The 25352-nt window shown below is 56.3% G+C and overlaps 10 protein-coding genes and 1 non-coding gene across 11 annotated transcripts; 6 read left to right on the top strand and 5 right to left on the bottom strand.

The window, feature by feature from the left end:
- Positions 1-1208: 1208 nt before the first annotated feature.
- Positions 1209-3356, bottom strand: SCHCODRAFT_01088915 (MFS general substrate transporter; the record flags this gene model as incomplete). The annotated part of the gene is made up of 14 exons (XM_003032738.1): positions 1209-1375; positions 1458-1503; positions 1556-1618; positions 1675-1733; positions 1790-1861; positions 1959-2072; positions 2122-2201; positions 2276-2460; positions 2546-2552; positions 2612-2759; positions 2863-3019; positions 3070-3143; positions 3196-3220; positions 3270-3356. 14 exons carry the CDS (start codon positions 3354-3356, stop codon positions 1209-1211), a joined length of 1284 nt encoding a protein of 427 aa, XP_003032784.1.
- Positions 3357-4117: 761 nt separating this feature from the next.
- Positions 4118-5642, top strand: SCHCODRAFT_02494170 (FAD dependent oxidoreductase; the record flags this gene model as incomplete). Its single annotated transcript, XM_003033312.2, has 4 exons — positions 4118-4394; positions 4446-4714; positions 4763-5453; positions 5506-5642. 4 exons carry the CDS (start codon positions 4118-4120, stop codon positions 5640-5642), a joined length of 1374 nt encoding a protein of 457 aa, XP_003033358.2.
- Positions 5643-6627: 985 nt separating this feature from the next.
- Positions 6628-7181, top strand: SCHCODRAFT_02618988 (uncharacterized protein). Its single transcript, XM_003033311.3, has one exon. It carries the CDS (start codon positions 6637-6639, stop codon positions 7147-7149), a length of 513 nt encoding a protein of 170 aa, XP_003033357.1. The 5' UTR covers positions 6628-6636; the 3' UTR covers positions 7150-7181.
- SCHCODRAFT_02618987 (Sec1-like protein) lies at positions 6874-10367 on the bottom strand. The gene is made up of 14 exons (XM_003032737.2): positions 10281-10367; positions 10100-10228; positions 9893-10045; positions 9753-9842; positions 9570-9703; positions 9107-9519; positions 8890-9054; positions 8758-8833; positions 8622-8705; positions 8485-8573; positions 8256-8412; positions 8099-8203; positions 7775-8039; positions 6874-7710 (listed from the first exon to the last, which is right to left on the bottom strand). Exons 1-14 carry the CDS (start codon positions 10309-10311, stop codon positions 7370-7372), a joined length of 2232 nt encoding a protein of 743 aa, XP_003032783.1. The 5' UTR covers positions 10312-10367; the 3' UTR covers positions 6874-7369.
- A 73-nt stretch (positions 10368-10440) lies between these two features.
- On the top strand, positions 10441-12257 carry SCHCODRAFT_02572669 (uncharacterized protein). The gene is made up of 5 exons (XM_050343853.1): positions 10441-11168; positions 11222-11323; positions 11383-11547; positions 11610-11693; positions 11772-12257. The coding sequence occupies exons 1-5, from the start codon at positions 10755-10757 to the stop codon at positions 12117-12119; spliced, it is 1113 nt and encodes a 370-aa protein (XP_050201154.1). The 5' UTR covers positions 10441-10754; the 3' UTR covers positions 12120-12257.
- Positions 12258-12749: 492 nt separating this feature from the next.
- On the bottom strand, positions 12750-14239 carry SCHCODRAFT_02699217 (glycoside hydrolase family 105 protein; the record flags this gene model as incomplete). The annotated part of the gene is made up of 5 exons (XM_003032736.2): positions 12750-13184; positions 13238-13380; positions 13444-13615; positions 13676-14069; positions 14121-14239. 5 exons carry the CDS (start codon positions 14237-14239, stop codon positions 12750-12752), a joined length of 1263 nt encoding a protein of 420 aa, XP_003032782.1.
- Positions 14240-15487: 1248 nt separating this feature from the next.
- Positions 15488-15570, bottom strand: SCHCODRAFT_t67. The gene has a single exon. It is a non-coding gene; the product is annotated as a tRNA-Pro (tRNA).
- Positions 15571-15798: 228 nt separating this feature from the next.
- SCHCODRAFT_02618977 (26S proteasome subunit P45) lies at positions 15799-17745 on the top strand. Its single transcript, XM_003033309.2, has 9 exons — positions 15799-15897; positions 15944-15986; positions 16036-16155; positions 16207-16442; positions 16495-16644; positions 16697-16882; positions 16940-17161; positions 17317-17461; positions 17660-17745. Exons 1-9 carry the CDS (start codon positions 15823-15825, stop codon positions 17680-17682), a joined length of 1200 nt encoding a protein of 399 aa, XP_003033355.2. The 5' UTR covers positions 15799-15822; the 3' UTR covers positions 17683-17745.
- A 451-nt stretch (positions 17746-18196) lies between these two features.
- On the top strand, positions 18197-20254 carry SCHCODRAFT_02618973 (Arabinanase/levansucrase/invertase). Its single transcript, XM_003033308.2, has 5 exons — positions 18197-18297; positions 18348-18760; positions 18831-18981; positions 19035-19336; positions 19386-20254. Exons 1-5 carry the CDS (start codon positions 18291-18293, stop codon positions 20067-20069), a joined length of 1557 nt encoding a protein of 518 aa, XP_003033354.2. The 5' UTR covers positions 18197-18290; the 3' UTR covers positions 20070-20254.
- A 961-nt stretch (positions 20255-21215) lies between these two features.
- SCHCODRAFT_02227020 (DRMBL-domain-containing protein) lies at positions 21216-23235 on the top strand. The gene is made up of 5 exons (XM_050342117.1): positions 21216-21476; positions 21528-21939; positions 21994-22157; positions 22211-22540; positions 22600-23235. Exons 1-5 carry the CDS (start codon positions 21295-21297, stop codon positions 22934-22936), a joined length of 1425 nt encoding a protein of 474 aa, XP_050201153.1. The 5' UTR covers positions 21216-21294; the 3' UTR covers positions 22937-23235.
- Positions 23093-24519, bottom strand: SCHCODRAFT_01090199 (uncharacterized protein; the record flags this gene model as incomplete). Its single annotated transcript, XM_003032735.1, has 6 exons — positions 23093-23228; positions 23284-23306; positions 23357-23403; positions 23496-23692; positions 23819-23924; positions 23973-24519. The coding sequence occupies 6 exons, from the start codon at positions 24517-24519 to the stop codon at positions 23093-23095; spliced, it is 1056 nt and encodes a 351-aa protein (XP_003032781.1).
- Between the last annotated feature and the right edge of the window lie 833 nt (positions 24520-25352).

Here is a 25352-nt window from a genome sequence, read left to right as displayed (position 1 = left end):
CCGGAAGACGATGCACTCCGAAATGCTGTAATGGAGCATGAGCTTCGCTTAGCGCCAAGTCGCATAAGCTGAACTGCGCACTGGATTTAAGGGTTTCGATGCAAATAAGTCGGATGCCAACGATGCATGCAGGATTGGCGTCATCGCTGCGCTCTCGAGCGTCTTCGGATCGTCCGAGAGGGGGGCTCTGCGTGTTCAACTTTTCCTCGGCAAACGCCGGAACAGTCTTGCGACTTCATATCGTGTGTCTTCAAGAGGATTCTCCCTTGGGATCTGTCTACTGGCAAAGCGACTTGCTTCCCATCACGGATGCTTCTTGCCAACTTAATCCTGCCTCGACCGATTTAGGCGCATTTGACCACCGCTGTCTGAGGTGAGATGAGGTGAACGACGCCTGTCAGTCCATTGGCGATTTCCTGCATACGACGATTTCCCTGATCATTGGCGGCGATCCAGCTGCTCTATCTTCATATACTACAGACGCATGACTATACTTTGTATACAATATAACCATGGCCCCACCAAAGCAGGGTCCATATTTTTGTCCTTTAGCGACTCACTATATGAATGTGTTTTAGTGCAAACATGGGTCAACAGCAAGGCGTGATCGTGGGAAGTTGAACTCCGCATTCTACAGTGGTACCTTCAGTGCAGCGCAGCTGCTGTATGCCTCAGCGTCAGTGACGCATATCGTGAATTGCTCTTGACATCTTGCACGGTCTGAGGTGAAGACCTACATAAGATGGCAGACCGTGTTTGACAGTCGGGCCGCTCGCTCAGGTCGAGTATTTCGCTGGCAGGACGAGTACTTGACCATGCATACAAATAGATGGGACAGGGCAGCTGCCTGATCAGAATCCGTGTACATTTCGGAAATAACAACATCGTGCGAGTATATGTCATGTACGGTCGTGGTGCAACTAGCGAGTCTCATAGAAGAGGAGCTTTGTTATCAAGGACGGTTCACCGGCAACGTCTCGACCACGACATCCGCGTCGGCGGCCTTCTTCTGAATATCATCGTCGTCTTCGGGCGCGCGAGACTCTGCGTCTCCGTGATTGGGTTTGAAACCCTGGCGCTTGGGTCTGTGAAGGATGCGATCAGTATTATGCTAAGTGAAGGGGAAGGTCATTTAGGGGTAGAGAGATCGACGCCACAGGAAGAACCTGTACTGGCTACTAGGAGGGAGCTTAGAGGAACCAAGCCACTTACAACAAATACCGCAAGTCGATATGCCTCAACGCAACAGTCATCCCGATTACCAGGATCCACAGCGCGATCGATACCTGCCAGCCGAAGGAGTAGTGCGGCGCCTCCTTCGCGGGCCAGATGAGGACCTGGGACCAGGCGGAAATGGCGTAGTAGATGGCGATGGCTGGGAGGGGCGGTCAGATTTGGGGGAAGCCAGAGGAGTAGCGGGGTATTGGGAGCCATTGAGAGCCAGATTCAGGACGTACCGACACCGACGACCAGTGCGCGCTGCTCAGGGTCTTGGGGGATGAGCTGTGAAGGGAGGGTAAGCAATGGACATGTGCAGCGAGGAAGGTAAACAAACGTCGGACAACCAACTCATGATAAGCGGCGCGGTGCCGAGGGGGACGTAGCTGATGAAGTACGACTGCAATGATTATCTGTCAGCATTCGACTCGCACCTGCCGGAAGGGCCCAACGTACGAAGTACTTCGCGCTATCAGGGACGTTCCACACCGACATGATGATAGCGGGCACGAGTCCTAGAGCGGTTATCAGTATGTCGATGTGCATCGTTCGAAAAGCGCAAGTGGTGTACCGATGACCGACTGAGCCACGATGAGCCAGTGACGGTTCTTGAAGTAGTCCGAGAGGAAGGCCCAGATCCAAACTTGAGAGAATCAGCGAAGGCGCATTTCTCCTGGTTGAGGGACTCACCGAAGGCGACCTGGATGGCTTGCCTGCGCAGGTTGTATGAGTTAAAGCACATGTAGGAGACCTGGATGAGCCGTACCCTCCGATCGGAATGACGTTGATGTGCGCGACGTCCCACCGCTGAGAACCGTCCGGGTTCTTGAGGCTTTTCAGCCAGAGCGAGAAGTCTGTCGAGCTAGTCAGAGGTGCGGTAAAGCAAAACAAACATAGCCGTACAAGCATATCCCCAGGATGCCAGCACGGTCGCGGTATACAAGATGGTAATGAAGTAGACCATCCAGCTCGAGAAAGTGCGTCTAAGAAACGACGATCAGCGACCATGTCATGCTCGCAAGTGAACCGTCAGCGTCGCAAGGATAGAGTCACCCACTTAATCGCCTTCAAATCCATCCTCTTCGGCTCCGCCCGATTATGGCGCTCGAGGCGCTCCATCGCGAGCGCGGCGTCCGCCTTGGTGAACCAGAAGGCGAGCGGGTTGCGCCGGTTGGGGTAGTCGGGGATGAGGAAGAAGCCGAAGAGGCCGACGACGACGGTCATGATGGCGTTGATGATGAACTAGAGGGAGTAGGGGGTTAGTAAAGCGGTAGGGTGAGTGTCAGAGGGCGAAGAGGGCGAGCGCATGCAGATCAAAACTACTGACCATCCATCTACACACGGAGTCAGCGTTCTATACTTGGGGCAGCGAGAGACGAGCAGAGCGGCTCACCTCCATCCGGCCAAGCCAGCCTTGCCATCGAGAGTCTCGTGCATGGCGGTTTGCAGAGCGTTGGACATCATGCTTCCGATGGCCTGACAAGAGTGGTAGAAGCCCATGCGCTTAGCCAATTCTGTCGGCGTGTACCCTTGGGGTCGCGCTTCAGCATCATACCATCATAAGGGGAGCTAACCTACAGTTCATGAGCAGCGTCTGTGGGTGTACGAGTGAGCTGCGCATCCCGTTTTGAAGCAAAGCAAAACAGCGCACCATCATGCCCGGCCAGGCGGACGACTCACAGAGACCGAGAAAGGCGCGCAGTGCGTATATCTGCTTCGCGTTGTGACAGGTCGCGATGAGGCCGGTCATAACGCCCCAAACAATCTCGAGCCCGGGGAGCCATAGACTCGGACGGACGTGCTGGCGAAATGATTATACTCAGAGAAATGGACTACCAAGAACGAGCTTACGGTCATTATAATCTGCGAGGGGATGAGCATAATGCAGTACCCGACGCTGAACCACGTCGTAAAGTAGTTGAGCTCTTGAGAGCTTTGTCAGTCTCCGTAATGCTGGCCTTACGCAGCAAGGCCCACCATTCCCGTATAGCGACAAGTCTTCCTGCAAAGTCGTGAGCTGAGTACTGCATTTGAGCTCAGGAATGGCTCACCTTCATGCCGCTAACATATGCCTGGGATATGTTTTGCTGGATGACGTTCAGAATAAGTATTCGATGAAGTCGGTCACGCGAGCGCATACCTGGTCGAGGTACTTGATGATCTGCGAGATGCACCCGTACACCATCAAGAACAGGTCAAGACGCATAACGAGCGAGCGCTCCTCGCGGCTGCGCTCATGAACAACACCACCCGCAGGACCATCGGGAGAGACCGAAGCCTCGTCGTCAGACGCTGCTCGCTTTGCGGACCAGAGCGCCATATAGACAGAGGCAGCCTTCGAGAAGGAGAAGACCACATCTCATGCGCCATGCCTGCGTTATATGCGGCGGCGGGGACCCCAGCGGCGGGCTCCCGCTAGATAGAGGTCAGACGGCCTACCGGCATGATAAGCGCCACATGCGCGAGAAAGTCGACGCAGAGCTAATCTAGCGCCGGACTTATCGCATACTCAGGTCCACAAGGGAAGCCCGTAGGCTACTCATTGACATTGGTCCGGGCAGCGCTCATGCTGCTTGAGGTCATGGGGTGAAGAGACAAGGCGTGCGAATTCATTTCCGACGAGTCGAACATGCACGTCAAACGAACACAAACAATGGACGCTTTGTTCTTTCCTACGCCCACTCCAAGGGGCCACTTGGTTGTCTTCGAACATGTTCGACTCGGCGTACGGCTCCGCGATTACTTTTCTCACTTCAGATGCCGCCCCGTTTTGCATCGATAAGCGATAGCCCTTCCCCTTCGCCAGCCTCGACGCCGTCGCCCAAGTTGTATTCATCGCTCTCTGCTCGTCGGATTCCACATTCCTCATACGACCTTGGCCTCTGACTACCACTACGAGATGACTGCCAAGGCTACACCACCAGGACTTCCTGTCACTCGTCCATGCCTGTCCTTCTGGCAGCGCACCACTCGCCACTCGCCTTTACTGAACGAGGGGCGCGATGCGGAGCTGCCTGCTTCGGCGGATGCCGTGGTCATCGGTTCGGGAATCTCTGGCAGCCTTACGGCGCTCGAGCTCCTCAGCAGCCCCAATGGGCCCAAGAACGTGGTCATACTTGAGGCACGGGAGGCTTGCTCTGGCGCTTCCGGTCGCAATGCTGGTCATTGCAGGCCAGGTGAGTCGTTGGTTATACTGTGACAGTTCAAAGGCCCTGAAACGATGTCAGACGCGTTCCGCGGATTCTCTGCCTTCTCCAAGATACACAACCCTGAGCAGGCGATGAAAATCATCGCGCATGAGAAGCTTGTGCTACAGCTAGTGAAAGCCTTCATTGACAAGCATAGCGTCCAATGCGACTTCGACTATTGCCGGACTTTCGATGTCATTATGGGGCAAGACTTCTATGACTACGTGACGGCGAGTTTCGAGGCATACAAGGAGGCGGGTGGGGACACGTCTGACATCGCATGGCTTGACGCTGAAAAGGCGAAGGAGGTAAAGGACCTTGTCATTTTCATAGCCATCGCTCACTAAGTACTTCAGGCGACACGCGTACCAGGCGCATTAGGTGCCTACGAGTGGACCGCCGCGTCCCTCCATCCTGCCAAACTCTGTCAAGCTATCCTCACCATGAACAAATCCCTCGGCATGTCCCTCTTCACCCACACCCCCGCAACCTCCATCGTCCCCTCCGACTCGCCCGACGCCCCCTGGACCATACACACCCCGCGCGGCTCCATCACCACCCCCCTCGTCATTCACGCCACCAACGCCTTCGCCGCCACCCTCCTCCCCCAGCTCACCGGCCTCGTCACCCCCACGCGCGCCCAGGCGCACAAGCTTGTCCCTACCCCCGCTTATACGGGCGAGGCGATGCTCACGCACACCTACTCCCTCCGCTTCGCGCTGCACCACTTTTACAGCGTGATACAAAGGAAGGGCGACGGTGCGATCGTGCTGGGGACGAGCAGGGGCATCCCAGGGATCAGCGAGGCGACGAAGCGCGAGATCTATGCGAGCTCGCCGGACGATCGCGTCGTCAGCGAGGAGCTGCAGGTGGATGCGGTCGATAGTTTCAAGCGCGTGTTCCCCGAGTGGGGTGAGGAGGCGCCAGGCGAAGGTGTCGAGTTTGGGTGGACGGGTATTTTGGGAATGACGCCCGATTCTGTGCCATTTGTGGGGGCGGTACCAGGCTTGCCCGGCCAGTATGTTATTGCGGGCTTCAATGGGCACGGTACGTTGTATCGCCCCTGACCATACCTTCTACGAGCTGACGGATAACTCAGGTATGGCGCGCATCTTCGGTTGCGCTCCTGGATTGGCCAAGTTGGCCCTGGGTGGTGTTTGGGAGGATACGGGGATGCCCGAGGTCTTCCAGATCAGCGAGGAACGGTTACAACGCCTGGCTTCTGCGGCAGTATGAACTGGGAGATGTAGTATGTAGAAACAGAGGCTTCTGCAAATTAGAGTGCTAGAGGTTTGTGGATCGAGACCGTACCTTACGAATCGAGCTGTGCGATTCGCGTTTCCCACCCACCAAGTCAGATAACGTTCGTGAGGGGGACGCTTCGGAGGGGGGAAGTGTGGGCGGGAAGAGCAATATGACGATTGAGGAGCGGGAGGCAGCGTATAATGCAAAATCAGACATGTCCGGCTCTTCGCCTGCGGTCGACCCCGCCTGCGACTGCGTTTTACGTCGATCAAGCGGGGAACGACGCATGATTTTGAACGTGGGCTGCACATCGGGCTCAGCTGGTACCAGCTCGGCGATGCGCTTGCCAGGTCTGAAGCGTGCGTCAGTCAAGTACCGACAAGTGATGACCTGATTGCCACAAATTTGAGTCAAGATGAGGAGGATGGTTTGCATGCCCCGACGGTCGACAGCGCACTTCTCTCGACAGTTAAAAGATATGCATATATACAAAAGATCGTTAAGCATCGCTAGGTAGCGCGCACACGCCCTCTGAGCTGACAATGATGTTCCAATACCGAGCACACAACAGATGCCTGCAAAGTCTTGAGAACGTGTCTGAGAGGTGCAAGCTTAGTCCGTACTCTCCGAAGTACATACGTACGGAGCATTACCGAAGACGACATCATTATCCACTCGGGCCTCCAACCCTGCTGCAGCCATTCCTCGCTGCCTGCTAGAATAATAAGGACAGCCTTCGAGATTCAGTGCAAGCGAAAAAGCGCTACAAATAGTGTCATGCAACGATAGACTACACAGGAGACTTGCATCAGAGCTTTCAGCGGCGCCAAAGGGTAAATCTCTTGGCTGGTATTATTTGTGATGGTGACTGCTTAGGTTAGCGTTACGATCACGTGACACTTGTTTGTTCATGCGTCGAGCAAGAAACACGTAAGGGTACAGTCCATATTCAAGCTCCGCCACTCGTCCCAAACGCCTCAAGTCAATGTCGCTCACTCTTGAACCTCAGGCTTTATACATATGTCTAACGCAGCTGCTCGTCCCAGGCTTCCACTGGGGCCTATATTTTACGGATGAGCATGGCATACCTACACGCCACGAATGGGCGGAAGTCAGAGGCGCGCGCGATCGCCTGTCCCCCGTCGAGGCGTATAGCGTCGCCGTCATCGACCCAGTCCGCGAGAGCGACCAGGAGAACAGGCTCAATCTTGCTTTTATCAAGGTTCGCGGTTACACGCCCAGCGGACTCAACGTCCGCGAGCTGTTTGCAAGTCTGGAACCTTCGGGCGGATCGAATAGCTGGCGCACGAATCGCAAGAATGGCCTCAGTTGCAGGACGTGGCTCATCCGTGCCCTGACGCTCCTGCAACGTGAAGGAGCCATTGTGCGCGATAGACCCGTCGAGGAGGTCGAGGAGATGGTCAAGAAGATTGGGATGGAAGTCGAGCGGCGTCTTGGGAATGGGGAGAATGTCGGTACTTGCATTACGGAGGTCTAATTCGCAGCAATTTGGAAGACTGTATACTATTCACCTCAGATCGCTCGCACCTTCCATAAATCCTCAAATCCAGACTGCATTAATGGGTATGTAGGTCATAAATTACTCAGCGCACAACGTCCTTCGCGCGTGTATCTTGGCCTCCTCCCGTTGCCTTCCACTGCCTCCTAACCTAGTCCTCTCCCACCACAACCCTCCTGTCCGACCATAGCGCTCGCACTTAGAACCTAAACAGCCCCTTCTTCTTTTTCTTCTCTTTCTCCTTCACCGTCCCCGACGTCCCCGATATGCTCGAGCTCGCGCTCCCATAAGATGGCGCGGGCGACATCGCCGGCGCGCCCCGCCTATCCTCCCTCGGCAATGGCAGCTTCTGCGACGGCGGCGGTGGCCGCGGGGCATCCTCCGCGTAGAACCGCTCGTCATAGTACTCCTGGAAGCCACGCCTGGGGCCTCTGCTCTCCTTGTTGAGGCCGTCAGGCGCGGCGCGCGAGCCGACGCCACCGAGGTCGAGCACCTTGAGGTCGTCGATGAAATTGCGTGGCGTGATGGTGTGGGTGGAGCCTTGATATCAAGACGTCAGGTCAGAATCGAATCGAGGGAGGAGTGATTGAGAAAGGGAACACACCGATGAAGATATCCCGGTTCAGCGCATTCGACAGCTGGTACGCCTCACGGACCTCCGAGTAGGTCATGCCGCCGGCGACGAAGACGAGCAGCCGCTCGCGGTTCTCGACCGCGGGCTTTGGCGCGCGATGCCACGCGGGCTTCTGGCTGCGCAGCGACGTGCTCTGTGACGAGTGCGCGCGCAGGGTCTGTGGCGGGGGCATGCTGGCGGGCGACTCCTTGACGTATGGGAACATGGTCTGGTCGAGTTTGTTTGCGACGTTTTCCTGGTCAAGGGGTACAGAATGTGAGAAATGACTATCATCTGGCAAGAGGGCAAGCGCACCTCCAGCATCGTCTTCAACAATGGCTTGAATCGTGAGAGATCATAGTCATCGTCCGTTGGCTTCTGCTTCAGCTTGCTCTTCTTCGTATCACGGCCGCCGGGCTCCTGCGCCGCCGTCGTCAGCGCTGCTTCATTCCCTTTCACATCATAGACACACCTTCCCAATCTTCACCCCCATCTTCTCGATCGCCTTGATCGCGTCTATCTCAGCCAGCGACAATCGCGCATGCTGGTACAGCCGCCGCCGGTCCTCCTCGGGCACGCCGTCGCGGTACTGGATGTAGAGGGCGATTATGCGCACTTTGTTGAGGTTGCTTGGGGAATGAGTTAGTACCGCAATTCGTACGAAAGGGCAGATGGAAGGTAGAACAGCGAGCAGAACGTACATGACATCCCTGCTGTCAAGTATGGGGACCATCTCCTCGATGAGGGTCTTTGGAGTCTTCCCCTCGGCGGTGAGACCGGTGGCGCAGCACTGTGAACGGATGAGCGGGACGTCGACAGATGAGAAGGATGCTATTACCTGCTCGATATTGGCTACCGCAGGCAAATTATCCCGCTCGAAGATGCCCATGCACTCTTGAGCGATGTTAAGGTGTAGGGAGAACTTGAGAACGTCATAAGCCTCAACCTACAAGGTGTGTGAGAGATTCGCAGACCTTCTCTCGCTGATCCTGGTATTGTGGTAGCGATGCAAGCATATCCTTCATGTCAGACAAGCTCGCTGCTCCCTCGCTGTGTACGGTCAATCAACTTTTTGGTTGGTAGAGATGGATTGGGTATGTACTCACCCGTTGAACACAGCATGCTCCTCAACGAATTTGTTGAAGTCGGCCATCAGCTTGTCGATGGCTTCCCGCATGTGCATATGCCGAACTTCGACCCATACGTTGTCCGCATCGCTCAGCGTCGCCGTCTTATCCTCGTATGCCCCCTTCGAGGACTGGAATTTATATCTGTGATCACCGTCAATTACGGTTCACACGTCATGGCGACCTCTGCACCTACGTATACTTCGTGCCGTCCTTTATGGGCAGCAAGTCGTTCGCCATTGCCTGGAAGGTGAATTCGTGGATGAACGGAGCGAGCATATCCATGGACCGGTCAGTGATAATCAGCGTCGCCCGCTGCCGAGGTGGTTGCGTGGGCTTCGCGAAGTCGGGGTTCGCCTTCTTGTTCTCCTCCAACAGCGCTTGCACCTTGAATGCGATCAATCGCGACACAAAGTCAGTCTCCACCGCCTCGAACTGGCGTGCTTGGTCTCCGCGCGCAAGGTTCGTTCGCCAGCGGGTGGCGGTCTCGGCAGGCGGTGGTGGGCGTGTTGTCTGGTTCGGTCGGAGGGGGCCGAGTGGTGGGTGGGTCTGCGGGAAGTAGTAGCGGATGTAGGGGAACTCGTCGAGCGTGATGCAGAGATTGGCGATCTGGAGGGCAATCAGCGCGCATCCCGCGGTGGGCGAGATCAATGACGCACGACGCGGGCAACGTAAACGATGTGCTCCTCCAGGCGGTCGCGTGCTATCCGGTAGTCCTTGTCTGCTGGTGGGGGGCTGAACATGCTGAAGAACAGCTCGGGTGCTTGCATGGAATATGTCTGCGCCTCGGTGGCTGCGAATGCCTGTGAGATTAAGTCCGCGGAGGGAACTATGATGCGCACCCCATAGGTTCAGAAACAGGTCCTTGCAGCCTCGCAAGTAAGGTTCGGCTGGGGATGAGACCAGCCGTTGGAAGAGGTCCTCGGGAAGCGCTGCATGCTCTTGTTAGAGCCCAAGCTTGCTGTCTGGCGACACGACGCACGGTCTAGGAAGAACAGGTGCGCGCCCGCATACTGCGGTACATTGCCCGCAAAGTCCTTCATGAGGCGATCCACGTTCTGCGTCGTCGGCATGAGCAGGTAGATGGCCTCGAACCCGCTCTGCGGCTCTCTGTAGTTGGTGATCGACTCAATCTCTACATATCCCCGTCAAGCAATGCGCGCCAGGAGCGGAGAGGGATTGGACGTACGCGTCACATTCTCTTCAAGGATGTCAAACTGCTTGAGGACCGAGCCCAACAGTTTCTGCGAATGCGGGTCCACGACCAAGATCTTCCATCTTGTCGGTGGCTGCACGGAGCGGATCGCCTCGAGGAACTCTGTTCGATGTCCTCAGCGCCAAGACATTGAGTAGCTATACAATATGCGCACTCGTGCGGACTGTGTCAATGAGAGAAGGCATCTCCGGGCTTGGGCGTTGCCGAGAACGACGGCGACGGACGCTGCGACCAACGTCGGAGACGAAATCGTTTGAGTCCGGGGAATTCGGGCCGTCATCCGACCACCAGCACGTGGCGCTCGTTGCCACCGACGTCCATGCACTCGTCCGCTAGCTTCCTTCGTCTCCGTAAATTGTGTTGATTTGACCAGGGGATAAGCATGAGCTTTTTTAATTGGATTCGACTGAGCAGCAGCAGCAGCTCATTCTTCCGGAATTTCGACCTTTACACAGCTATGACTCGCCGTAACTCACTGTGCTGCAGATTTTATCTCCTGCAACGGCGCTGCCTGCTCTCTCGATTGTCTGTATGCAACACATGCATGCGACTTGCAGAAGATACATCCACGACCTACTGTCTCATGTAGGAATAATTTCACTGGGCGCTGGCTCTGGTCCAGGACCGTATGGTCCGCCCACTAAGCGCCCACGAAGTCTTTTTGTGGCCCATCATCTACGCAGCCGATAAAATGCAGGCATTCCAGTGGCCCTTCCCACTACTTTCTCTTCAACCTGAGAGCATCATCATGCCCAGCGCCGCCCCGCTCGACACCCGCCAGAGCATCTGCAATAACATCAGCAATTTCTCCCGCGTTCGGAAGGCAGCAAGTCGGGATCCTCGCGAAGCTTCTGAGAAGCTACTTCCCACTGTGTCTCGTGCTCAACAAGAAGCCCTGCGACACAATGGGCCTGCGCCACTTACTCTCGAGGATCGACATTGGCCGCCTCCCCTCTTCACAGCGCACTCCATCTTCCCCACGCTCGACCTTCCCTTGCCAGGGGCAGCGCCTCGCACTCTCGACGGCCCGGACGAATACAAGGTGCGCGTCATATTCTTGATATAAGACGAGAATAACTTACTCACACAATGCAGTATGGCCAGAAAGTCTACGTACGAGAGTTTGATAACGTGGGCCTCAAATGGACACCCTGGACGGCGGCGTACGTGGTCGATTCAACGTATTTTTATGGCGCGGTGCGTGGATGTGATTATTTTTTGCGGAATCGGCACTGACCTCGCCGCGTCTATTGCAGGCAGGCAGCCGAGCTCAGTGTTATCACGTCTGCACCAACTCTGCCAGACCTGACATGGAAGTATCCCGGCCCTACTTCCCTTTGCTCGCGGAGATCTGCCCCGCGGACCGGCCGTTTCCCGAGGGAGCGAGCCCAGAGAAATGCGCGGAGATTTGGCGAATGCTGGTGAGTGGAAATACAACTGACAGGCTTTGCCGTGTATGCTAAATCACCAACAACTTGTTCAGCACGCCGTGCTCGTCCGCCTCCACGATCCAGGCGAATATTGTGGCGTCCCAAGAGACCAGATATGGATTCCTGGGCTTCTTGTGGTGCGTATCAACTGTCCTGCGTCATTTACCACGCCATTCATCACAACTCCGCGACGTACTAACTTCTCCTCGTTGCAGTCCTTCGAACCCCCCACAAGCGTCAAGGTCAAGGCGATGGCCCACCCTTTCGACGGCAAGATAATTGACGTCAAAACCGTCCTTCCGTACACATTCGAATCTATGGCAGCGTGTCGCGGCTGGGGTTACCACGTCCTCAATTTCGACGGGTCACTGATTCCGCCGACGAACCCGGCACAAGAAGAAGAACATGAGAATCGCACCGCGGCACAGAATGGAAGGAGGAAGCCTCCCATACCATGGGCTCATGCCGGTCTCGAGCAAGGGGATACTGGATACGTCCAAATCGGGTCACGGCGGCTGCCGACGTTTGCTTGTCCTAAGCTTCCTCCGACTGGCAGTCAGTGACACTGTGATGTAGCAATCTGTATGCAGAGGCCAAGCAACACCAATTGCGCCTGTGGCGCGGCTTTGTGTGGTCCTGTTTTGACTTTTGGCCATAATCAATCTACAACTCTATAACGTATTGTACATATTCACCGATCTGTGTTATCAATACTTGAGTCTGTTCATACACGTACAAACCGTGTCAACGAAGCCTCAGATCGTGAGCGGGTTTTCTTTGCCTCTGAGAGGCTATCCCCCTTGGTTCCAAAGGCGTACATCGCATTGAATTCCCTGGCTTGGCGTAACTAATACAACTCTCCAGTACAAGGTAATGTTCGAAGCAACGAACGAACGTACAGCCATATGTGCTGCATGTACCGGTATGTACCCTATGTACCGTGTAATCTACCGAAAATGAAACAGCGAATAAGAATAAAAATCCATGCCAGGATGTTACACCCCAGGATATGACACCCGTCCTCCCGAATATGTAGTAGAGTATCTCACCGAAGTGTAAGGGGGAGCGCAAAGGCAACTCAACCCCGCGAAGAAGTCGTAGCGACTCCTCCGTGGTAAAAAGTACAATTCATGAGTCACGTCCTTCGCATGACCGACCTTGTTCGCCAGCTCGACCGACGTAGCGTATCTTGCTTACAGCAACGCTGCCGCCAGGGAGACCACACATGCGCCAATGAGTAGCAGCGCTGGCGCGGAAGCTATCCGCACCGACCCATTCGCGCCAACACTGCCATTGTCGACCCATTCCCGCCACGCCGTGTGCAGCATGAGCGCGAATGCCTGACCCTCCGGGCTCTTGCTGCCCTCATCGCCGAACGACAGTGGGTTCACCACGGGCGTCAGCCACCCGTCATCGTCGAAGTGCACGTACGCGGAGCTGTTGCCGCTCTGCGTCGCGAAGAGTGCCGCGCGCGAAGTTTCGGCCGAGGGGAGGTAGTGCCAAACGTTGCGCAGGAGCGCAAGGCGGTAGACGGTGGCGGCGAGGATTGCAGTGCCGGAGGCGTCGTAAAAGTTGTCGGATCCATCGACACTTTCGTCGGCGTAGTTGGCAAAGAGACCGTTGTCGTACTGAGGGTCGGAGTTAGGTCAATGGGACGGACGGCACGGGGGAAAACACGTACAAGATGATTATCGTACATTGCTGCTTGTATTTCGAATATCCAGTCCTCAAGGTCCTTCTGCTGGTCCTTGAGGTCGTCTGCATATTGAGAGTGTTGTATTGTCGCCAAGACGCGCAGCATGCCAGCGGCTGCCCAGCCATTGCCTAAGCCGACTCATGTCAGTACCCACGCGTCTAAATACGGACCGTCCCCGGGTATGCACGCACCCGTCGACCAGTGTCCCTCATCAGAGTAGGAGCCTTCGACGATGTGTTTCCAGAGATTCCCCGCATCCTTGTCGCGCAGGTAATCGCGGTAGAGCGAGCACTGGTTGTACGCCTCCTCGAGAAGCGTCTTGTTCTCCGTTATGACGCCATAGTAAGCGAGGAACGGGGGCACCTGCAGGACTTCGGGGTAAGTTTCGCTGCCAAGAGGTCAGATGCGTGCGACAGGACGTACCATGTACACGGAGTCGCTCCATAGCTGGGCCTCAGAGACACGGTGCGAGATCGCGCCGTCGTCGGTTCTGGGTACGTGGTAAAGGAGGAAGTCGAGCTGGTCGCGCGCGGCGCCTGCGTAGTCCTGATCGTCCTGGCCCGTCCAATTCGCGAGAATGACAGACACGCCGACGGAGGCGGGATCACCCGCACTACCGTCCTGCATGAGGGGCTGCGCTCCTGTCGCATTGCTATTACTGCGAGCGCGGTCGGCTACAGTTTCGTTCGCGATAGAGAGTACGCGATCGAGCGAGTCCGGTGCGTCCTGCGACGGGGGAAGCGCGTTGTTCGAGAAGACACTAAAGTCCGGTGTATCGGTCTCGAGCAGGACCTCTGCTCGGGTGCCGATCTCCCAGCTGTCACTTGGCGTAAGTTCGTGAGACGCGTACTAGGGCGAGCGCACGCACCTTCTGGTCGAGCCCTCGGCCAGGCGAGCTCGTATGAGACTAATCTCGTCATCGGAGAGATCCTGGGCGCGCGCCACCAGGGCGAGGGTAGAGAACGCGGCGAGAAAGAGCCGTCTCATGGTGGTGGGAGGGGGAACAGGGCGTTCAACGCGAAAAGCGACGCGCGGGATTAATGGATACCGGCCTGGCGTATACTGCGCGAGCTGATGTGTTCGCCCGGCTGACACATGGAGGACTGAGTTAAGATACGTCTCGCCAGACGTGCGCGCGGACTGACCTCAATGAGTGTAGGATAGAATGTGTGTGGTGGGAGGAGGGAACCGGGAAGCTGACGACCGCCAAGGAGTATTTATGAAGTCAGCCACGCCGAACGCATTCTTTCCGTCGCCTTCCAACTCTGGGCGAAAGGGGCGCCCACGCGGAGGCTGATGTCATTCGGCCCGCCGGCAGCTGTGATCGTGTCCCTGGCTGGATCGAAACCCGGTGTTTTGTGACCGCTTTTGGGTTGCCGAGGGTGACCAGGCGACGCGATTCAGCAACGAGGCGAAGGGAACTCTCCAGCAACGACGACGAGCGACGAGCGACGAGCGACTGAGCGCCAAGAGCTTGGTACACCACAAGTGCAACATGGCGAGGAACCTCCGTCGGGGGGTTACATACAGCGTGCGCGTGCGACAGGAAATAAGGAAGAAGATGGTGGGTAGATGAGCTGAATGGACACCTGGAGGCGGCAAAAGAAGAGCCGTCAGCAAATACAATCCCACGCAATGATAACCCACGGAGACGCACTTCTCCTTGACCGCGTACGAATCCTGTCAGAGCCCTGAGCCCTCGGACAGGAAACATGGAGGGGGCGAGGTGAGTGGGCTTTTCACCAGTGTATACGCGCAGCAGGGCCACACGATCGTTCAATCACGCGACATCCCGCGTAGGAGATAGAAGGGGTAGTAGCCGTGCTTCCGACCTACCAGGATACTCTTGGAAGGTCGTCGTGGAGGGGTAGGAGACAATGGAGGTCAAGAAGAGGCTAGCAGGAAGCGGAACACGTATGCATCGCGGAGTTCGGTGTGGGGAGGGTATTTTGACATGGTCACGTTGATTCTGATGGCGCGCGTACTTGTGCGCGATAGCTCACTTCATTGACGCGTATTCCCAAGCGATCGCTGCCTAGTTGAATTTGCGTCTAATTAGCTTTTGCGTGACGGGAGAAGACAAGCAGGCAAGATACGAAGTCAAATAAACTCCATCACTCACTCGACAGTGACGCACGCGACCGACCAAATACACTGCAACACTTCTCCTCGTACCGAAAACACAATCTTCCAAAGCGAGAACGCACAATTTCGGGTACGAAAAGGTGTAAAAATGGGCCTGACCGGGAATTGAACCCGGGACCTCCTCGAAACGGTTACTGCCCTAACAAGGAATCATACTACTAGACCATCAGGCCTTTCTGAAGACGCTCAATGTAAATTGCTATAGGATTAGGCATACGTTCCGAGCATAGCGGGTGAAAGGAAGACATCTGAAGCTCAAAAATGAGGCCATAGATACCATCTATTCTTTCTTAAAGCAGACAGTGGGCTCAATCTCCATCTTGTGGGTCCCCCCGCATCGGACCACGTGACGCGAGCTGACGCGTCCCCGGACCGGGAAGGACGCGTCTTCCCATTGTTCTCTCCTCTCACCTGCAGTCTGTACCATGGAAGGCCTGGCCTCAACATCGTCCGGTGCCATGGATCAACGAAGGAAGGATGCCCTGAAGGCCTACCGCGAGGTGTGTAAATGACAACCTGCTGAGGGCTTAGCTTAATCATGCATAGAAAATGCGCAATCATGAAGCCAGCAGCGAGAGCTTGAAGAATCGTGCGTCACATATATATCTTTTTCAGTACTCTTAACTGATGATTGGTAGTCCGCTTCTCCCTGAAGGATCTCGAGAAGGCGTATGAGAAGACGGAGGAGGACATCAAGGCCGTCCAGTCAGTCGGTCAGATCATCGGCGAAGTGATGAAGCAATTGGACGATGAGCGATGTGCGTACTCCCGACCCTCCTTCCATTTCTTCCCTCATTGAACATCTCCAGTCATTGTCAAGGCCTCGTCAGGACCCCGTTATGTCGTCTCTTATCGCCCAGCATTACCCGCCGAGAAGCTCAAGCAAGGGACGCGCGTCTCGCTCGATATGACCACCCTCACGATCATGCGCATCCTCCCGCGCGAGGTCGACCCGCTCGTATACAAGATGAGCTTGGAGGATCCGGGAGGTGCCTCTTTCGCCGGTATCGGTGGCTTGGGCGAACAAGTGCGCGAGTTGCGAGAGGTGCGTGATGATGCTCAACGCATGAGGTTAATGGCGCTAACCTGGCTACCAGATCATCGAGCTTCCCCTCCTCAATCCAGAACTCTTTCTCCGCGTGGGTATCAAGCCGCCGAAGGGTGTGCTGCTGTACGGCCCGCCAGGTACGGGGAAGACGTTGCTCGCGCGTGCCGTCGCTGCGACCTTGTCGACGAACTTCTTGAAAGTGCGTGCTTGCCCTCACATAGTATATTGCGTATGCTGAACAGGTTGCGTAGGTCGTCTCCTCTGCCATCGTCGACAAGTACATCGGCGAGAGTGCCCGTGTCGTGCGCGAGATGTTCGGCTACGCGCGCGAGCACGAGCCCTGTGTCATCTTCATGGACGAAATCGACGCCATTGGGGGTCGGCGGTTCTCCGAGGGTACCAGCGCGGATCGCGAGATTCAGCGCACGCTGATGGAGGTGTGCAGCACCTATCTCCACATCGTTCCTCACAGCATACTCACACAATTATCATAGCTGCTGAACCAAATGGACGGCTTTGACTCCCTCGGCCGCACCAAGCTCATCATGGCCACCAACCGACCTGATACCCTCGACCCCGCACTTTTGCGGCCAGGTCGCCTGGACCGCAAGATCGAGGTCCCGTTGCCGAACGAGCAGGCAAGGTTGGAGATCTTGAAGATTCACGCCGCGCCGGTGAACAAGGCGGAGGATATTGATTATGAGGCGATCGTCAAGGTTCGTAATCCTTTTTCTGTTGCGCTGTTGCTACGTCGTCGTTGAGGTCGGTGCGCTGCTGTCGAGGTCGATGCGCCGCTGTCGAGGTTGCTCAGTCGATGTCAACACGTCGTGGTCAAGCAAAGCACGGATACTCACGATCATCGCCCCTATAGCTATCCGACAGCTTCAACGGCGCCGATCTGCGGAACGTAATTACCGAAGCGGGCATGTTCGCGATCCGGGACGAGCGCGAGTACGTGAAGCAGGAGGACCTGACGAAGGCGGCCCGGAAGGTGGGCGAGGCGAAGAAGCATGAGAGTGAGTGTCTCCTTTTCCCGTGTCTCCTTTTCCCGTGTCTCCCTCTTTTCCAGTGTCTCCCTCTTTTCCATTGTTTCCCTTCTTTCCAGCGTCTCCTTTCCCAGTGTCTCCCTCTTTTCAAGTGTCTCCCTCTTTTCCAGTGTCTCCCTATCCTCAGTGTGCTACGCATCGTTTGCTGAATGCTGACCTCCTTCGCAGCGAAGATGGAGTATTCCATGTAGATGCTTTACACATGACTGTATTTGTTCTTCCACTGCATGATGATGATTTCGAGCATTTGGACTTTTCGAAAGAGGGCGGATAGTCCTCCGAGGGTGGAAGGACTCGTCTCTGTAGGAGTGGGACGCGTGAGCGCAAGACAACCTTCTTCTACACCTCCGAAGCGGACTTGTTCTTCGGTCTCGGGCCTGGTGTGTTATCCCCTGACCGTCGATTGCCGTATAGTGAAGGGGCTTCTGTTGGTGAGTGGGATGGGCCAGGATCACACGATGCCAACATACGACCTCGTTCCTCATCGCTAGCTACGACTCGTAGTAGATATGGCGAAAGCCTTCGATACCGTCTTCTAGTGGTTCCCTGGCCTCGACACAAACGACATATCGACTTGGTAGCCACGGCAAGCCGCATCTCACTCAACAGCGTGAACAAGTCTGCGCACGGCTCATTTTCGGTCGGTCTATGGGTATTCTAGTCACCAGACTATCGACCGCGGTCTGCCTAGCCTGGGTTTTGACCATCGTTTCGAGGTTCTTGCGATGAGCGTCCCACTGTCAGGTAGGTATATAGGCACAGGGAACCACGACGTACGACAGCTAACGCCCTCGGCAACATGTACGGTGAGTAATTACTTGATCGTCTCGCTGTTCCACGCTTACCATCTGCTCAGCGCTACTCTTCGTCAGGGCTCTCGCGCTCCTATGCGCCCCCACGCTCGCCCTCGCGTACACCAACCCCATCCTCTGGAACGACCTCGCCGACCTCGACGTCTCCCGCGTCAACGACAACTACTACTACTCCGCTTCCACCATGCACTACTCCCCCGGCGCGCCTATCCTGCAATCGCACGACCTCATCAACTGGGAGTACATAGGGCACTCCGTACCCAGGTTGGACTGGGGGAGCGATTATGATTTGACGACGGGGCGGGTGTACAGGCAGGGCGTGTGGGCGTCGTGGTTGAGGTATCGGGCGAGTCAGGATACGTGGTATTGGGGCGGGTGTGTGGATTTTTGGATTTCGTATGTTTATAGTGCGCCGAGTGTGACGGGGGAGTGGACGAGGAGGGCGAGTATCGAGAAGGTGGGTGGCGGGTTGCGAGAACGGTGGGGGACTGCAAAGGGGAGACGGTGTGCTGATGTGATTCACGCAGTGCTACTACGACTCGGGGCTGTTGATTGACGACGATGATAAGATGTACATTTCCTACATCTCAGACGACAACATTTGGGTGGCGCAGCTATCGGACGACGGAACAGAGGAGGTGACCTCGCAGCAGGTCTTTGTTCCGCCGGCCGATATCGGTGCGTCCATCCTCTCTGCACAGTCTCCTCTGGTCCTCATAGCATGGACCCAGGCTACCTCGAGGGCACACGGCCATACAAGTACGACGGACGATACTACATCCTCGCCACGAAGCCCGGCGCGGGGACGTACATGCTTCAAGCTGATAGCATATTCGGCAACTACACGATCAAGACGCTCGTGCTGAACGTGCCGCAGGCGGACAATAAGGCAGGGTCGGTGCATCAGGGCAGTCTGGTGGATACGCCGGAGGGCGATTGGTACTATATGGGGTTCATCGACGCGTATCCTGGTGGTCGAATTCCGGTCATGGCACCGATTACTTGGGGTGAAGATGGATTTCCTGTTGCGCAGGTCAGTCAGGCCAGCTAGAATATAAAGACTTTTTTTACAACCCGCACAGCTCGCTGACGGCGCCTTCGCCACTACATACGACGACCCGATCCCGCAGGTCCCCACCCCATCGCTTACGGGAACGGAAACCTTCGACACCCTCGGGCCGAGATGGGAGTGGAATCATAACCCGGACACATCTGCTTACTCTGTCGGTGACGGCCTAACGCTGAACTCCGTCACCGTGACCACCGACCTCTACTCTGCGCGCAACACACTCACTACGCGTATCCTCGGACCCGACTCGACCGCCACGATCGAGCTCAACTACGAGGACATGGCCCCGGGCGATCGCGCGGGTCTCGTCCTCCTGCGGGATCACTCTGGATATGTTGGTGTGCAGAACGACGGCGGCTCGTTCACGGTGGTGATGGTCACCGACATCGATATGGATGAGAACTGGGATACGGCGTCAAATGGGACGGTCGTTGCGACCGCGGAGATTAGTGGTGGCACAGTTTGGCTGCGCCTATACGCAGATATCACGCCTCAAGGAGGACAAGCGCCCAACATCGCGCGCTTCTCGTATAGCACGGACGGAAGCACGTTTACGAGTATTGGGGAGGACTTTACGATGGTGACGGGCTGGGAGTTCTTTATGGGGTATCGGTTTGGGATATTCAACTACGCGACAAGTGATCTTGGTGGCTCCGTCCACGTACCGTCTTTCACTCTGGATGCGGGTTCTGTATGAATATGTAATGTATCTGTATACCCAACTTGTGTACCTGTGTACCTCTGGTAGCGCTAGTAGGACAGGCGCTGGAACATCCTGTACTTCTTCAGTTCGAATTTGTGGTTACAAACTCAACCAAGTCACGAGACTCGGAGCCGAACAAGCCACGTGCGCCTGAGCAATGATCAGGTCTTGTTCTCAACCTTCATTGTCATCCTAGCGCTGTTGGTCTCATGGCGCCCTCCTTGAAGAAATCGAAGGCCTCTCAACCTTCCGTGACCCTGCACAACTTCTTTGCGAAGAGTCCTGCCACACAGAAAGCGCAGCCGAAATGCAAGTCGAAACCCATACCGAAGGGGAAGGCGTCGCCAGTCACACCGAGACTTCGTGTGAAGGCTGAAAGTAGCGAAGCTACCGTCATTGAGATATCAGACGATGAAGAGCCGGAACAGTCCAAGCCGACACCGTCGCGCAAGGGGAAGCGCAAGAGCATCGACTGCGAAGACGCCGTTGTTGTCGAAGATGAGCGACCATGTCGCAAACGACGCCTATCGGAGGACAAGACCTCCTCAACATGTGCAGCATCGTTTGGCGAACTCGTCTTACTTCTTTCTTCCTCACCACCGCGGGTAGCAACACCTGTCGACCAGTCCGCTAGCGAACCGACAATGCGCTTCGGCGAGCCGGACATTCTCTCCATACCTTCATCGCCCGCCCCAGCAGCGGATACAATGTCGTCAAGTACCCATCCAACTCACATAGATCTGCCATCTAGTGCGCCAGGGGATTTGGTCAAGCAGAGCGACGAGACTCCGTTGGAAACACCTGGTGCCGGGTCTAGCAACTCGGTCACACCTATCACTCTGGAGGACGGGCTGGGCCAGTGGGAGGATTCAGAGTGGGGAACAGGGGACGATGAGCTCTCGCGGACGTTGGATGGAGATGATCCCGAGCTGGAGATGGGCGACGAAGAAGCAGATGATGCCAGAGTGTGCCCGGTGTGCGAGCAGCATTTCCCATCCGACGCAGTGCGTACCCATACTCTCCCCTCGGAACACGGTATTGACACCGCATTTAGGTCCTAAAAGACCACGTCAACACGTGCCTAGCAGCCCCTACGAGCAGGACAAGCGCGCCACCGAAGAAAGCCCTCCGTCCCATATCCGCGATCGAACCGCCACCCGCCAAAGCCTTCCGCCCACGCCCTCCCAATGTCGCCTCCGGCAACGCCTTCGCCGTCCTCATGTCCTCACTGAAGGAGAACGACGCCTGGAAGGAGGCGACCGTCGCCGAGGATCGCACCTTTCGCCCCACGAAGACCAATCGTAGAAAAGCCCCTTTTTACAAGGTCCTTCAAGGGATGCCAATTGCGGTGGATGCGTTCCGCTATGGGAGCATACCGGGTGTGAAGGCGTACTTTTTGACGTGCGTTGGCCCCTTGATTCATCCGTATACGCCCTTCTGAACCCCGCATAGGCACGCCCACTCCGACCATTACACCAACCTCTCCTCATCCTGGGACAGCGGGCCCATATACTGCTCCGAGGTCACTTGCAACCTCATCGCCCACATGCTGCGTGTCGACAAGAAGTGGCTGCATCCTCTTCCCCTTGACACGCCTACCGAGATTCCCGACACCGGGGGCGTGAAGGTGACCTTGATCGAGGCGAACCACTGCCCGGGGTCCTCCCTCTTCTTCTTCGAGGGCCGGCAGACGGTCAACGCAGGCGACAGCGCATTCAAGTCGCCGTTTGTGGGCACGGGCAGGGTGTTTAGGTATCTGCATTGCGGGGATTTCCGGGCGTCGCCGCGTCATGTAGAGCATCCGTGCGTGAAGGGGAAGAAGATCGACCATGTCTATCTGGATACGACGTATCTGGATCCGAAGGTAGGGCAGGCTAGTGGTTTGAGAAGGGAGAAGAGGAAGCTAACGGGTTTGCAGTATACGTTCCCGCCTCAGCCGCAGGTCATCGATGCGTGCGCGGAGCTGGCGAGGCGGATTGTTAATGGGCTGCCTACTGGGACAGAGACGACAATGATCGATGGTTGGGTCAGCACGAAGGAGAAGGCGGCCTCGAGCTCTGACCGTATACTTGTTTTGGTCGGGTGAGTGCATTTGCTCAATTGACTTCTGCGGGATCTCACACTCGCCTTCGCAGTACGTATTCCATCGGCAAGGAGCGAATTGCGAAGGGTACGTCGCCTCGTTTCACAGCTGTCCCATCTTACAGCTCTGCCATCTTGCTTACACCCTACTTAGCAATCGCACACGCGCTGAATAGCAAGATCTACTGCGACAACAGGAAGGCGGCCATCTTGCGATGCGAGCAGGATAAGGAGCTCGATGCACTGCTGACCTCCAACCCGAGGGAGGCCGCTGTACATCTGGTGCCCCTCGGTGTGATCACGTCCGACAAGCTCAAGCCGTACTACGAGCGGTATAAGGACACGTTCAGCAGGGCGGTGGGTTTTCGGCCTACAGGATGGACGTACGTGCTTTGTGTCTTCCCTGCTCCTCACCAACTATACTAACTAACTGCCCTCTCAGCTTCACCCAACCCGCCGGCACCGACCTCTCCCCACCCATCCCCACCATCATCGCCCGCGGCCAGTCCAGGACCTATGCCTACACCGACCTGCGCCCCACGCGCAACTCCACGCCGCTGCTCCAGCTCTACGGCGTGCCGTACTCCGAGCACTCGTCGTTCTTCGAGCTGACGTGCTTTGCGCTGAGCTTTGATTGGGTGAGGATGATCGCGACGGTGAATGTGGGGAGCGAGCATTCCAGGGGGAAGATGGCGAAGTGGGTGCAGAGGTGGGAGGCGGAGAGGAAGAAGAGGGGGAAGGTGGAGGTGGTGGGGGCGAGGAGGGAGGATTATTGGTGACGAGGTTACCGGAGAGGATTTGGGACTGATGAGGCGCGAGTTCGTATGATGATGACCTTGAGAGTCTCTCAAGAAACATATCTTACAGTAGTTACATACAGGCAATCTGATACAATAATACTGTACAATACGAACCACTTCTTGAATCACGTAGTCCTACGGCGGCATACCTCTGTCCGGGATGTTAACCTGAATGAAGGTACACTTCCGGTAGTGTCGCGAAATCTCCCTCTGCAACTCGTCTCGCCGGATAGACTGGACGATGCCTTGACCGCATGCGTAACAGAAGTGCCTGTGGGGATGATTGTCAGTATCTCGATCAAAAGCAGTAAGCTACCGACGCGTACCAGTTGCAGCCGGGTGACGGACACTGGTGGGAGAGGGTCAGCGAAACCTTGTGGCGAGAGAAGGTGGTCTCACCGTCATATGATTGCAGCCCTCCGTTTTCTGTATATTCGTCTTGCATCCTATACCGAAGAGCGGTGTCAGCGAACGCCTCAATACGTCGAGCGGTATGCGATGTAGACAGTACTGTCCGCACCACACAACGCCCACTCACCCGGACACGCCTTCCATCCGCGGTCCTTCATCAGCGTCGCGAGCTCGAGCGAGCCGTCGCACGAGTGCTCGACGCGCCCGAATCCAATTTCTTGCTGGCAGTGCCGGCACCACGCATACGTGCAGCCAGGGAGCGGGCATGCGACGATGCGGCTTGCCTGATACTCGCTTTTGTCGACGAAGACGGTGTTCTGGCATCTGGGGGCGGGCTGTTAGCGAGTGAGCGGGGTTCGGATTGTTGGCGAGATCGTAGCGGGTGGGTGGTAATGGGGAGGGACGGCGGAGTTGAAAAGGATGATGGAAAGGGATGATGGGGAGACTTACTTTCGGCAGTAGATGGGCACGCTATAGGCGGCGAGCTGAAGCTCCTCGAGGATTTCGAGGTCCTTTTGAGGGATGTTAGTCTGCTGGATGAGGTCTTCTTCGATTACTGAGATATTGTGAGCGAAGCGTCGAGTAAGAAAGGACAAAGACTGACTGCCAGGCTCCCGAGTCGGCTGCTCTGTAGGGCATATTGGACAGCGCATAGGGAACACGCGCTCGCGAATCTTGGTGAGGATGTACCCGCGCATGCACTCTCGGCATAGGGCGTGGTTGCACATACGGATGCGCGCAATGTCAGTCTCGGGGTGCTGATCCATGCAGACCGAACAGGTGAATATGCCGACAGCGCTCTTGGCGAGCGTTTCGCGCTCCGCGCGGAGGCGCCTGTCCTCTTCAAGATATGCATCCTGCAGTTGTAGGGCTTGCAGCTCTTGGGGGGATAGGGCGCTGCTGTTCGCAGTAAAAGAGTGGGTTCGGCCGTTCGAACGCTCTGGTCTTTTGCCCTTGCCAACGTCGACGGACTGACGATGATCCCGACTGGTGCTCGGTGTCGACAGCTGCGTCGCCGATGACGATTGTGCGGACAGTTGAGCGGGCGGTGATGGCTTCGCAGAGCGCTTCTGTGCTATCTCGACTCGTCGATGAAGCTCCCTATTCTTCTTTTCAAGTTCACCGATTTCGTCTTCGTAGCGCTTGTTCATATCGGTCAGAGCAGCGTTCTGAAATTTCGTGTCCTCGAGCTCGCCCTGGAGGCGGAGTATGGCGATAGAAGAGTCCCAGAGGACCTGCTGTAGCTCTTCTTCAGGAGGACGCAGATCATGAGCGCGCGTTGGGACGATGAGATGTCCGGAGAAGTTCGAGAGAAGCTGAGCTTGCCATTGCATGCCCGTGTCGGCAAGCAGGCGGGCATCGACGGCAAGAAGAGAGTGCAGATACTTCGCTACCTGGTCCAAGGACTTCGAGAAGAACCAGCCAGCTCCGTCTGGATGTGACGGGCGAGAGTGGGAGTCAAAAATCGCAAAGACGGACTTCGGGTTCGCTCCATTTGCTGAGCCTAGGGGAAGCTTGAGGCATGCCACTATCTCTGGAGGCCGAGTAATGACCACAGCAGCGCAGCCATTTATCGAAGGGATATCTCTCAAATCTCTGCAAAGGTGGAGGTGAGAAAGTCGAACAATGGAACACGTGGTGGTGCACGAACTCGACAAGTTCCCGGAGCTTGCGGTGGCCGACGGCCGCGAATTTCGTCTCAACCAGCTTGAGCGAACGCGCGAACAACGGCAGCGCCAGCAGCTGCTCGACTTCGAGATGCGAGCTCCCTTGCCAGCAGTCCGTCGCCACCATGATCTCCTGGAGAACCGCGTCAGTAACCTGTAATAAACCAGCAATTCGACAGTTTGCCTACGTCCGTCATGGCTGAACTCAGCGTCGATCTCAATCGCTCTTCATCACTCTGCTTATTCTCGAAGACTACGCGAGCGCAGTTCAAGGCAGCGAGCCCGCAGGCTGATACGCCGCCACTTCGGTACTGACT

The sequence above is a fragment of the Schizophyllum commune genome, assembly GCF_000143185.2.
Source record: "Schizophyllum commune H4-8 unplaced genomic scaffold SCHCOscaffold_4, whole genome shotgun sequence".
NCBI lineage: Eukaryota > Fungi > Basidiomycota > Agaricomycetes > Agaricales > Schizophyllaceae > Schizophyllum > Schizophyllum commune.
This window is presented reverse-complemented; position numbering and strand designations above follow the sequence as displayed.

Excerpts from the sequence above, each read along its gene's own strand:
- SCHCODRAFT_02618988 (XM_003033311.3), top strand. The coding sequence starts at position 6,637 with ATGTCGCTCACTCTTGAACCTCAGGCTTTATACATATGTCTAACGCAG.
- SCHCODRAFT_02618987 (XM_003032737.2), bottom strand. The coding sequence starts at position 10,311 with ATGCCTTCTCTCATTGACACAGTCCGCACGA. Across the intron at positions 8,834-8,889 it reads GAGCATGCTGTGTTCAACGG|CGAGGGAGCAGCGAGCTTGT; the intron begins GTGAGTACATAC and ends GACCGTACACAG. Across the intron at positions 8,413-8,484 it reads CTTGACAGCAGGGATGTCAT|CAACCTCAACAAAGTGCGCA; the intron begins GTACGTTCTGCT and ends TCATTCCCCAAG.
- SCHCODRAFT_02572669 (XM_050343853.1), top strand. The coding sequence starts at position 10,755 with ATGGTCCGCCCACTAAGCGCCCACGAAGTCTTTTTGTGGCCCATCATC. Across the intron at positions 11,548-11,609 it reads CGGAGATTTGGCGAATGCTG|CACGCCGTGCTCGTCCGCCT; the intron begins GTGAGTGGAAAT and ends CAACTTGTTCAG. Across the intron at positions 11,694-11,771 it reads GGATTCCTGGGCTTCTTGTG|TCCTTCGAACCCCCCACAAG; the intron begins GTGCGTATCAAC and ends TCCTCGTTGCAG.
- SCHCODRAFT_02618977 (XM_003033309.2), top strand. The coding sequence starts at position 15,823 with ATGGAAGGCCTGGCCTCAACATCGTCCGGTGCCATGGATCAACGAAGG. Across the intron at positions 15,898-15,943 it reads CCCTGAAGGCCTACCGCGAG|AAAATGCGCAATCATGAAGC; the intron begins GTGTGTAAATGA and ends AATCATGCATAG. Across the intron at positions 16,443-16,494 it reads AAGTGCGCGAGTTGCGAGAG|ATCATCGAGCTTCCCCTCCT; the intron begins GTGCGTGATGAT and ends CCTGGCTACCAG.
- SCHCODRAFT_02618973 (XM_003033308.2), top strand. Across the intron at positions 18,982-19,034 it reads TGTTCCGCCGGCCGATATCG|GCTACCTCGAGGGCACACGG; the intron begins GTGCGTCCATCC and ends GCATGGACCCAG. Across the intron at positions 19,337-19,385 it reads ATGGATTTCCTGTTGCGCAG|CTCGCTGACGGCGCCTTCGC; the intron begins GTCAGTCAGGCC and ends CAACCCGCACAG.
- SCHCODRAFT_02227020 (XM_050342117.1), top strand. The coding sequence starts at position 21,295 with ATGTCCTCACTGAAGGAGAACGACGCCTGGAAGGAGGCGACCGTCGCC. Across the intron at positions 21,477-21,527 it reads GTGAAGGCGTACTTTTTGAC|GCACGCCCACTCCGACCATT; the intron begins GTGCGTTGGCCC and ends AACCCCGCATAG. Across the intron at positions 22,541-22,599 it reads TTTCGGCCTACAGGATGGAC|CTTCACCCAACCCGCCGGCA; the intron begins GTACGTGCTTTG and ends CTGCCCTCTCAG.